This window comes from Typha angustifolia, chromosome 10 (genome assembly GCF_048772165.1).
Source record: "Typha angustifolia cultivar Huaian chromosome 10, ASM4877216v1, whole genome shotgun sequence".
Taxonomy (NCBI): domain Eukaryota; kingdom Viridiplantae; phylum Streptophyta; class Magnoliopsida; order Poales; family Typhaceae; genus Typha; species Typha angustifolia.
In genome coordinates this window covers 4,206,509-4,219,012 of record NC_133248.1, presented here as the reverse complement: position 1 = coordinate 4,219,012, position 12,504 = coordinate 4,206,509, and the positions used below count along the sequence as shown (strand labels likewise).

Sequence of the window (12,504 nt, the reverse complement as noted above, 5' to 3'; positions counted from 1 at the left end):
GAGAGAGGGGGAAGAGAGGAAAAGGGCGCACGTGCCCTTCATGTGTGCACCCAAATTATTATTATTTTTTATTGGATGTTACGTATATGAGCTAATAACTCAAGCTCAGCTGGTTAATTCACCCAAAAGTTAGTAAAAACTAGAATCCATAAACCATGATTGGAAAACCAAAGCTCAACAATTTATTACATAAAATATAAAGCATAAGTTTCTTTATGCGGAACTTCTCAATCTCAAATAATTATCATATTTCTTATTTTGCATCTAAGCCTATGGATGCATATAAACTAAAATTGTAACGCCCCCGCCCGGCACGGGCATATGCACACCCATGCACCCACATGGCACGTGCGGCTTATGCGACAGAACGGGCGGGGCCTGTCACGCATAGATACTCATGTGCACATATAATCATCACATCATCAAATAATACATGTTAACATATCCATGCTCATATAATCCAACACCAAATAAATCATATTATCAACCAAATAAATCTGTTAATATATGAATATCCAAGTCCACAATAATATACACTAGACCACTGTATAATTTGGTAGGACCCACACAGGCCACGACAAACCATCAAGATACAACTAAATAACTGATACACGAGTACACTATAATCTGAAATGTATTATACAAATTATCGTCTGATACAATAAAGTACAAATATAACAAATAATGATACAACTCAATTTCTATAAAAATTATCATATATACTGTCTCGCACCTATAGCTCACATCATCAATCTAAAATATCTTCTCGGGATATCTCAAGTTACTATCACGTCTCACATATTTGAGAGGGTTAGAAAAAAAATAAAGAGAGTCATGAGCAAAAAACTCAGTGAATAGATCTTACCCCAAATCAGTGATGCCAAACAAAGAGTAAATCGTGTACTGAATAATATAAATCAGAAAGAGCATCATGTTATGAATGAGTATATGAATGTATCCTTGATAATATATAAATGAAAAACAGATAACATGTCATAACTGATAAAATTATATAATCCTCGACAATAAATAAACATATCACCATGTCATGCTATCATCATAATTCTCTCTCAAATATGACACATGATGCATGCCGACCATAACCATGCTATTGTACCAAATATAATCATACATGACGTATATTGACCACTCGATAATCAAGTAATCAGATGATAATAAAATCATATACATTTCTCAACATCTCAGTCATCAATGTCAGCTATATATGTCATTATTATATTAGACCACTATGCATAGTCAAGACTCGGTACTCGATCTCTACATTCTGCCCATAGACTCAAAGCATACCTTGTCATACGCTAAGGATATCTCAGTCATAATCATACATTGCCATACGCTAAGGGTATATCAAAATCCATCTAGATCGGGTACCCCACCAGTTAATAGAAATCACATGAGGGTAACTCACCACATGCATGCCCTAGCGAACGGCAGGTGTCCGATTTGTCTATACGCACAGACTCAACTGACCTCGGACATGAGCCACGAGATATCGCATACTAACGACCATAATTATCACTCCAAGCACTCCTAACCCTGGCGCCTACTCGGGTACCCTCTTACTTTTTCTATCAACTTTTTTATCAATGAGATTTATGTATTTTCTTCTATATGATAGATCACGTGTATATGCATATCAGGAATTTAGGTGGTAAGGAAGTCAAGAAGAAAATAATGTACTACAGTCTCCAACCATATAACTAACACATGTATATCCCTACTAGTCTATCACATGTATACTCATGCTAGAGATCATCCCGACACAAAGTCATAACAGTATAATTATCTCCAATCATCTCTATATGTCATCAATATACTCATATCCCAGATCAATCTAATCAAATGCATGATAAAATATGCTCAACTGAAATCATCTCTAAATAAGGTCATATAATCATGCTAGAAGCCAAAATAATTATATAATAAATTCTCTAAATAATCATATAATAAATTCTAATTTGAGAAAGACGTCCAGGGGATAAGACTACTCACATTGATCAGAAGACCCAACACACGTATCCCTCACGTCCACCGATTAACCATCACACATCATTAGCAAGGTCCACGAGGTTTCAAATAAGGGAGTTCGGAATTAGCGTCGGTAGCTCAGCGATGAAAGAGACGGCGATGGTCCGAAGTGGCTAGCATCGGCATACCGGGATGGGGAAGCTTAAGGGAGAAGAACAAGAGAGAGAGAGAGAGCATTTGAGAGGGAGAGAAAGAGAGGAGAGAGATAGAGAGAGAGGCGGTGGTGAAAACGGGTAGCGGTGGGGGGCCCCGCCCTAGCTAGCTAGCCGCAGCCGGTTGGTTGCAGCAACGGCAGCTGGGGCATGTGGCACCCTCCACACAAGCTGCTCATGTAGCTTGCATGGGCACGAGGTCGGCCATAGTGTCACTGGCCATGCCATGCCCAAAAACTTTTTTATTAAATTTTTTTAAAAATTTTTTTAGGGTAGATTGTTACAAAAACTCACATCGATATTATGTTAGGATCTTATCTAGGGGCGGTAATCAGGTCATGTTAAACGAGTTCGAGTCAAATCGAATTTGGGTTCGTCAATTTCACCATAATACAAACATGATCCAATTATTAAACGGGTTGTATGTGGTAGACAAGAATACGACCTAATTATTAAACGAGTAACACGATATGACCCATAAAATCCATTTAATTAATTAGTTGTGTTAAAAAGAGACATTATATGACATGAGAACTTACTTAACACGACACGAATAACATAGTAGTATTAACCCTATATAAAAATTAATATTTATTAATTTATCGTATATAAATGGTGTATTATACAAATAAAATAGGTCATTTTCAACTCAAAAGTCAAAACTCATACAACATAAACTTAATAATTCTAATAATTCACCATAACATAAATTCATACAACATAGTTTCAACTCTCATGACAATTACAACATAATTTCAATTTCACAATTCAACCACAAACATCAAACATTAAATAAACAAAAATTTAAGTACTAATTTTAGTTTCAACTCTCAAATCTAACAATCTTATGACAATTAGAACATTGTTTAAAATTTACAATCAATTATAAATTACAAATAATTTAAAATAAGACCTCAATTTTATTATTAAGATTATGACCCTGCCAAAAAGAATGAATCAGAATGTATATAACTATCGATAGAAAGAAATACAAGGTTGAGATTCTCGTACCGATCTTAGCTGCATGCACTCTAACAGATGCACTAGATTAATGGAATTGACATATAATGCCATCTCATTTATCCATGCCTAAAAGTAAACAAAGCCTTAAACACATTTAAGGTACCCAGAGTTAACATACTAATAGCTACGTCGAACCTAGTTTGAGAATTAAACCTGCAATATTATCATCGAAAGGATTCAAAAGATATTCTGACTCATCAAATAGCTCCCATGCCAAAATAGTGGGATCATCCTTGTACTCTTATCCCCACAGCCGATCTGATTAAAATCACTAATAGGTGTCACGGAGTGATAAATTTATTTTTCTTTTTATCTAGCTATTGAGAGAGATGGCAACTATCATAGAAAATATTTCAATCTAGCATGATATTGTTTCCTTATCTTACTAGAGTCACTTAAGATGGTTACTATAGTGATATAAAATAGATATGTTCCTTATACTTCCGCCGAAGTCAATCAGGAAAGTCAACATAGTGATCTAGGTATGTCTTCTACACTTCCACCAGGGTTAACTAAGAAAATCATTATAATAATCTAAAATAAGTTCATTCAATAAACTTCAAAGTAGACTAAGTCACCACAAAAAATCACAAAACGATTTATATCAAGATTGTTGTCAAATCCTATCTATCAGAATTTAAGTTCCATTAGCTACTCGTTGTCAATATACTTAGTATTTGAACAAAGAATTACAATATACTAAGAGTACTATTGCACAAAAATAACATAATAGATGTTATACAAAAATAATATAATAGTATGAAATATGAGACAAAATGAAACATTACCTCAAATAGCTCAAATCGCAATTTTGTGTAGGATTTTATGGAGGGCAAGATTTCCCCCTCTCCTCATAACGGTAGGGGGGAAGGGAATAGAGGAAACAGTGGCATATTAATGGTTATTACAAGTTTTTTATCTTTTTCTGGAAAAAACACGGTTAGTGAATGTAAATTAAGAAATAACATCAAACACAGATCTTCAAAACACAAAAAGAAACGAGAATCAATATACTACATTTCCTTTCAATGTGGATAACATCCACATGTTTACAGCCATAAGAATACATTGTTCACATGATCAAAGATAGTTTATACAAATAAAATATATATATCCCATGGTGTGTGCATGACAAATACCTTCTAGGGGTTAAATTGTTAGCTTGATTTTGCAGTCTCAATTGCAAGAACTAAATCGTCAAATTTAGCTCCTGTTACTTCCTTTACGACTTTGCTATCCTTGAGAATTTTGAATGTTGGAACAACCTTTATGCCCAACTCTTTAGCAAGAGACTACAAGAAAAATAGCAGTATCAGAAAGCAGCAGTAGGGCAAAAGCCGATAGACTAAAAAAATGTAGAAGTATAGGCAACAGATGAGTGTGGCAATCGACCTTGTTTTCTTGATTGCAATCAAGCTTGAGGAACACAACATCAAGGTACTTCTCAGACAATTCCTGAAATCTAGGTGCCATCACCTTGCAAGGGCCACACCTGCAAAGTAATGAAAATAGAATAGTATTGCATGTTGGACTAACATATCTTCAGAAAGATGTCATAAACTAATGTTATACAAGTTACTCTTTCATGCTAGACAAGTTACTATATCTACTCAACTCTAATAAAACTCAGCCCTTGTGACATTCTAGATGTGGCTTAGGGAAACACAAAGTTCACAAACAATTTATGCTTAGAAAGAGATGGGCCAAGGGGTATGGTCAGGGTTATAACAGTGACCATCTCTTTAATAGAAGAACTACTCAAATTTGCAAGTTATAACTTATTTGTGAAAGTCAGAAAAAATCTCAAGATATCATGAGAATGTATTGTTGATGTCTTCTTATTGAATGGTCAACTGACAATATCAGAAATCGGGACATGAACAAATCTCACATAATAAACCTTTGGGTGTATATTATGTAGTTTGCCTATTGGTAATTCTAATTAACTGTCCAAGGTGCATATTGATCTGTCTAAAGCTTGGTCTTTGGTGATACTGCATATACCTGATTGGTATGATCACTCTAAGGCACTGTAGGAAATTATACGTTGGCACATAAAATTTGATTCAGATTTATATGGCTACAATAAGTTAGATATCTTGTGAGAGCTCATTTTAAGAGGCTTGAACGTAAGAAAGGAGCTCGTGTTCTGTAGGATAAATTGAGGTCCAACAATCCTTGCAAAAGCTAGGTACAATTCCAAAGAGGAACTCCTTTAAAGAGGCGAGGGTTTCCAGAACCACTTGAAGTTCGTTGCAGCCTTGTCAGTAAAGCTTGATATGGTAAAAACCTGATTCTTCTTAAATCCAGAGGTCATGAACCAACATTAGGTCATTTGGTCGCTAGTACAAAAGGAAATTCCTGCTATTCAGAAAAAAAGAAAAAATTGAAGACTTTCCCAAGGAGGAACTAAATCTTCCTTGTTGTGGAAAGATAGTAGGTTTTTTGGAGCTTACCAGCGAAAAGAGTGCAATAATCAGAAGATAAAGGAGTCAATTGAGTCTGAAATTACTCCAATAGAACAATATCTGTTTTGCAGCCTCTCAAGGCAAATGGTATAGCTACCTACCTCTTGCACAGGACTCTGTACTTTGTAAGATTCTCACTAAGAATCTTAATCTCTAAGATATTTAATCAAGATATTCAAATGAAATCATCAACTGATATTTGAGAGAATCCTTCAAAATAAAGAACTTCAATGAATGCCAAACTAAATGATTAGCCGTTGAATGGAGGCTACTCTTAACTTCAAACTGATTAAAATCAAGTCACTAAGAGTCAGGTCAGCTTTTAACTGAGAAAAGGTTAGTTATCACAAAAAGTAAGTCGTCATCAACAAAGAGCAGCTTCTGGGATGGCCACAAAACCTTTTTTAAGATAACAATCATCTTGGTCTTTATGTTAATATGACACACAGATCGAGCGTGCCGACGGCATACCGACACATGGCACGAGGGGTGCCGCACGGCACCCCTCCTAATAGTTTCCGCCGCTCGCCATCGAGCTACTCGTTGCCAATCACCGTTGTCGTCGCCGATCGCCGATCGCCGTCGCCCGAGCGCGTTGGGTGCCCTAGCCCGAGGGAGAAGATGAGATCGAGAGAGAGAGACAAATCGAGAGAGAGAGAGATCGAGATATATATATATATATATATATATATATATATATATATATAAGGTTATCGGTTAAAACTTATATATATATATATATCTCGATCTCTCTCTCTCTAGATTTCTCTCTCTCTCTCTCGATCTCATCTTCTCCCTCGGGTTAGGACATTCAACGCGCTCGGGTGACGGCAATCGGTGAGCGACGACGGCAGGTGAGCGGCGAGTAGCGATCGACGATGACAAAGGTGAGTATCTCGTTTTTTTTTTCTTCTCTTACGGCACGTGCCGTACCATGGCCGGTACGGCCGTTGTTGATATGACGTACATTATATTATGTCCAATTGTCCATCCGTATTATGAAGCCAGGATGGTAATATTTAAGAAAACTAGCTTAAGTATTATAATTGATAGAATAAAGCAACAAGGATTTCTTACAAGAGAGGAAAAGGAAAATATCACTATCAAACCACTGATCTTTCTACCACGAGAATAGTTGATCTTTTCTAGGGTTGATCCATCAAAATTATAATGATATGGTTATCTTCCTATGGCACTAACAAGCATAGCTAAATTACCATTAAAGGAATAGTCAGCCTAAAATCTGTCTAGTTTAATTGAACTATTAGTATAATAAGCTAAAAGAAAGTGAAAGTTGAAAACCAAGTGAACTTCTACACTTTAGTGCGTGCCCTAGTTCCAAGAATTTACAATTAGAAAGATTATGTTCTCAAAACATATTTAATTGTATGGAGGCTCCTAAAATAATGTGCGCTGCACATTAAACTCATCTCCAATCAGTTTGTTCTTTGAGTAGGAAACCCTCAGCATCAGTTTTCAGGTTTAGGAAAACTTGAGCTTTCCATTTTCAGAAAGATAACATGAAAAAGAAAAAGAGCATAGAGTTTCTCTTTTCACTTTCTTGAATATTATATTTCAAAAATGGGATACTGATGATAATCTTCACAGCCTCTGAACTAGGCAACCTACTTTACTTTTCTGGCATTAAAATAAAAGGACTAAACAGAAAAATGTTGTCTTATAATCCTTTTCTAAGTTCCAAATGGAAGGAAAAAGGAAATCTGATCAGAATTTTCCTTTCCCATGGACAACACTCTCCTATGGATTTTGGTTTCCAAGGTTGCTTTCAGAGAAAGGAAAAAACATAGGCACACAGCATGGTTCTGTCAATAATATATATTCTGTGGCGAAGAAGAGGAAATGTGGAATAGCGACATCCTTACTATAGAATTTGACCCTCTCGGTGAAAATGCCTTCAATTCTCCGTTTCCATTTTTAGAATGAAGCAATGAAACTTACTCTTTAATTTGCATATCATTGATTGAAACTTGAAACAAACATCATATGCAAATGCTAGTCAATGCAAAAAAAATAATAAAGAAAAAGAAAGAAAGAAAGAAAGAAAGAAAGGGAGCAAAAGAAATGACAGTTTCGAAAGAATCTAATGATTCCAGTGGCATTTATGACATGTAGTGGCAATTTTGATATTTGAAGATATTCCAGTGGCAATTATTTAAAGAAAAAAGAAAAAAGTTCTAAATGCGGAGGTAAATAGCTACCTAATCATAGTTAGAGAGCAACATGACTGAATTCTAATAAAAATATTATAATAAAAGACAAGAAATGCAAAACTAAGACACACATTGGATCGAATTGCATAAGGACGTACGGATGCATGCAAATTTCCACAATAAATCTAAAACCAACAATAAACAATGGCTCATCTCAGTAAGTATGCCTTGTTGCCTGATATATACACCGGTGTGAAAGGTTACGCTCTCATTCATCCAAGGTCCTTTTCTAAGTGAGAAGTTTTTCTTATTTTAAGCCATGAAATAGTCGTTGAATGAGAATGAATAGAAGATATAAGATTTTCTATACAAACAACCAAACGATGCAAGAGAAGAGTTAGAAACAAATAGTAAAAGGTTGTCATATGCAAAAAGGTAAAATAGATATCAATAAGACAATAATCATTGCTAAATATGAATCTGGCAACAAGATATAATGCCAATGATGCAAAGGCTCCACTACAGTGACCTGTTTTAAGGGCATAAAAAAGAATATAGAAGAAGCTACATATTATTCTGAACTTACTACAGAAAAATCAATTGAAAAGAGAAGAGGCACTAACTACAAGTATATTAATTTGGTTATAGAAAAAATTTGATGATCCTTAAGAAATTGGACAAGGAGTATTAAAATTAATAAACCACTGAGCCAAATACTTAAGAATATTAGTATGCCAAAACCGGATCCATAATCGTCCACCTAAATATCCGTTGGCAGCAAAGACTAAAGAATTGGCAGATAGAACCTTTTGTTTTTCTCAAGATGGAAGTCATGGAAGTGAGTAGTATTAGTTCTTGAAACTCTTTTTTTTCAGATCTACCCAAAGTGTGGTTTATATGGATTATTGATCAAAGATCAATGACAAGAACTCATAACATACAGTGAAACTCTACATAAGCATGCACATAGCAATGCTTTAACAATTAATAGCAGAATTCTAAAACAGCAAAAACTGTATTAGAGTGCTTGAAAGTGATTACATAACCTAAAAATGATTTAAAACCTTTTAATTAAATGTAAACAAGGCTAAGAGTTTCAAAGAAGAATCCAAGTATTAAAAGTATGATATACATTGTTTAGTCCATTGCCTAATAGTTTAAGCTTTTGGGTCAACTAATTATCTAATCCTAATAATCTTGAATAGAATGCTAAATCAATATTAATAGAGAACTCGAGCACCGACTGAAGTAGCAAAAGTTTACAGGAAGCAAGATACACCACAAATACTGGAAAATTTAGTAAGACCAACTCTTCCATGCCTTAACAATTGAAGAACATCTAAAAATGCAAGTAATGGGCAATATATCCTAAGCAATGAGTAAATTTTAATTCTATCATATTCTAGAGAGATCTATAAAAAAATCCAAATTTGGTCTTAAATTTAACGCGCTAAGTGCACATCAAAACAAGTCCGAGCTTTTAACAACAGGGATGACATTATGCCTAAACTGACTCAATTAATCAAATTAAGGCGTATTTTCCTCTGCATAATGTAGCAATGCCAAAATCAAACGCAAAGTTAAGCAGCTGCCACATAATGGCAATCCCAATCTTAACTAACGGACACAAAAACTAAAACAATCTAACATCAGAACACTTGTAAAAGTACTAATTCGAAAAATATAAAGAAAATTCAAGTGTGGAAAATAAATAAAAACCTTGAGCAGTAAATGGGCAAGTTCCTACCACTGAGTGTACATATCAAGGACGACGACCTTCTCGCCGGCGGTTTCGACGATGGGCCAGAAGGTGTCCTTGTTCACCTCCGTCACGCTCCCCACCGCCGGCGCCGCGATCTCCAAGCTCGACCTCACCGCCACCGTTCTCGACGCCTCCCTGGAGACCGAGCCACATGTCCTTCCCCGATTGGGCCAATCCACCTTCCGGTTGGGCCCCACGGAGGGAGGCGAATTGGTGGGCAGGGAACGGAGGGACGGGGACGAGGAGAGAGAGAGCCGAAGCGCCATGAGAGAGAGAGAGAGGGGGTAAGATTTAGAGAGAAAGAAAGGGGAAATCCTAGAGCTTAAAAGCGGGTGAGCTCAGCGATCGCTATTTATGATGCGGGACAGATCGGCGATCTCATCCAAGAAGATAACGAAATGACCACTTTAACCTCCGGGTAGAAGCCCGTCTGTGGCGAACAGCGGAACAATAGGCAGCAGACTAAGAGGATAGGAGGGTAACGCCGTAATTTCAGCATGCAGAACGGTGGCGGCCTTTTGGGCATCCACGGCCATAGAGAGAGAAATGGCCGCATCAAGCATCAACCAAACGAATCTATCTCCTTTTAACCCACTCATAGGGTAGAACCGTCCTAGGCGTCACGACCTCATTGGCTGCCGAATCTATTCAAAGATTTCGTAAGTTCAGTATCGTCGACCCTCTCCATAAATCGCGCTGGCCAAGAATATAGGAAAATTCTTGCTACTTGTTAGTAGACGTGTGTATATAGTTGGGGTCATGGCTAAGACCGTGTGATGTTGAACTATCCTAGCTGGTAGTGGAGACAGTGATCATGCAGAGTTGCATCTGGGATGTGGTGAGAGCTTCTAGTTCACAAGATCTTTTTTGGAGGTCCATCTCCAAGTTTTCGTGGCTGAGAAAGGTAGAAAACAAACGGTTGGGTAATGAGTTTGATGTCGCTTATGGATCGAAATCAGGGGGCTAAGAATTTAAAATCAATTGCTTGGCCTTCTTTACATGAAAACCAGGATGACCATGAGAGGCGGGAGCTAAATATCAAAACACTTCTAAAGTATTCTAAGCAATATATAAAGCTTTATCAATATTAACCAAGTTTTATGCCTGTTTACACCAATAAATAATAAAAAAAAGAAGTTTTTTCTTGTTTGATCACTGAAAATTATAGTTGTCCTATGTGGTACTTTTATAATCTAAATCCATTGTATTATTGCCTCGTTGTTGAAAGTATTTTTCTCAGTATATACTACTAAATTACTGTTCATCCAATGAGCTGATGCTCTTTCGATTTTAACTATTACTATTAATTAATATAAACACAAATTTGGACAATATACAGGCCAATGGATATTAATATTTCTATCTTTATATGAGATTTTTTTTCTGAATTAAAAAGCTAAAATAATCAAATGTTATAATCAACCTTTCAAAATTAGAGAATATTAGTGCTTTAGGTAGCTAAAAAAAAGGGATAAACATTTATTTTATTGTATAATTTTGTACTAGGTAATATAGTTAATGTAACACTCATCATTAAACATTTGTCCCTCACATGGGTAGAATTCACATAATTACCATGTGATCCGTTAGTCAATATTTTAATACAATATATAAAAGAAAAGCCCACATTTACTCAAATAATATGGACAAAAGAAGTCCATAATACTAAGACCACAACAAGCTCAAAATACATATCCATACAAATATAAATTAATACCCATCCAAGAAAGAGAATAAAATAATAAGAATAAAATAAGAAAGAGAAGTCTATAAACCAATCTTTGTCAGATGCTTCACGAACCTGAGCTATCTACTAATTTGAAAATAATTCCACCAAATGATGATGAGAAGTCTATTCACTAAGTCTTTAGCTCATGATTCTTTTTGTTTTTCTCCTTTCCAAAAAAGAAACCAGGTGAACGAGTGGAGCATGATACTTTCTTAGAGGTCTTGCTAGCGAGTGAAGAGTAGAGTGTGGTTAGTGTTATATGCTAGATACGTTATATTTTATGGTGTATCAATTGACATTTCAGAATATCTTTACCTCTGTCTTATATTTTAGCAAGTGACTTTATACTTGTTAAATTATGTATATATCACTATCGTATATATGTAATAGCGAAATACTCTTGATGATGTGTTGTTGGCCTGTGTGGGGCTCTATTAAGAATTATCTGTATGCTATTGGTAGTCTTGAGTTATTTTTGGGTTAGACGATGTGGATAAAATTATGGTGTTGATACAGATTTATTTGATTATCGGTATCTAACCGAATTGTCAGGTGCCTTGCACGTGTCATGTGGGCTCATGTTAGGCACGTGTTTAGAGTTTGGGTGTTACAACATCACTTCTTTGATCCATTTCAGATTCTAGGAAAGGTGGGAGCGATCGCATATAAGCTGGACTTACTCGAGTCATCCCAAGTTTATCCAGTCTTCGATGTATCTAGCTTGAGAGCCTGGGTTGTTCCAGTTGAGCAGGTTGCAGCAGAACTACCCGAGCCTGAATAGAAGGCAATTGAGCTCACTCCAGAGAAGATCCTATCACAAAGAAGGGTCAGATGCAAAGGAAAAATAGTTACAGAGGTGTTGGTGAGCTGGGTCAATCATACACAGAAGCAAGCCACATGGGAATCCGAAGTAACAATGATGGATCGTTATCCTGAATTTGTACTTTGAGGACAAAGTGAGCAAAGGCATGGTGGAATGATGTGATTTGGACCACACTGAGTCATCTTGTGCATGGATACAAACCTATGAACCCTATTTCTTATTTTGATTTATTTGTTTTCTTTAGAAAATAAGAACTGCAAGTCATGTTCAAACGTACTTGATCGAACACCTGCATACGTTTGCACATATAGAAGATGTGAATTGTGC

The 12,504-nt window shown here is 36.0% G+C and overlaps 1 protein-coding gene across 1 annotated transcript; it reads right to left on the bottom strand.

Annotated features, from left to right (window-relative positions):
- Positions 1-4,221: 4,221 nt before the first annotated feature.
- On the bottom strand, positions 4,222-9,962 carry LOC140768247 (thioredoxin F-type, chloroplastic-like). The gene is made up of 3 exons (XM_073108454.1): positions 9,611-9,962; positions 4,617-4,716; positions 4,222-4,516 (listed from the first exon to the last, which is right to left on the bottom strand). Exons 1-3 carry the CDS (start codon positions 9,889-9,891, stop codon positions 4,382-4,384), a joined length of 516 nt encoding a protein of 171 aa, XP_072964555.1. The 5' UTR covers positions 9,892-9,962; the 3' UTR covers positions 4,222-4,381.
- Between the last annotated feature and the right edge of the window lie 2,542 nt (positions 9,963-12,504).

Coding starts and splice junctions, on each gene's coding strand:
- LOC140768247 (XM_073108454.1), bottom strand. CDS start 9,891: ATGGCGCTTCGGCTCTCTCTCTCCTCGTCCCCGTCCCTCCGTTCCCTG. Junction 4,717..9,610: donor CTTGATATGTACACTCAGTG/GTAGGAACTTGC, acceptor ATTACTTTGCAG/GTGTGGCCCTTGCAAGGTGA. Junction 4,517..4,616: donor ATTGCAATCAAGAAAACAAG/GTCGATTGCCAC, acceptor TTTTTCTTGTAG/TCTCTTGCTAAAGAGTTGGG.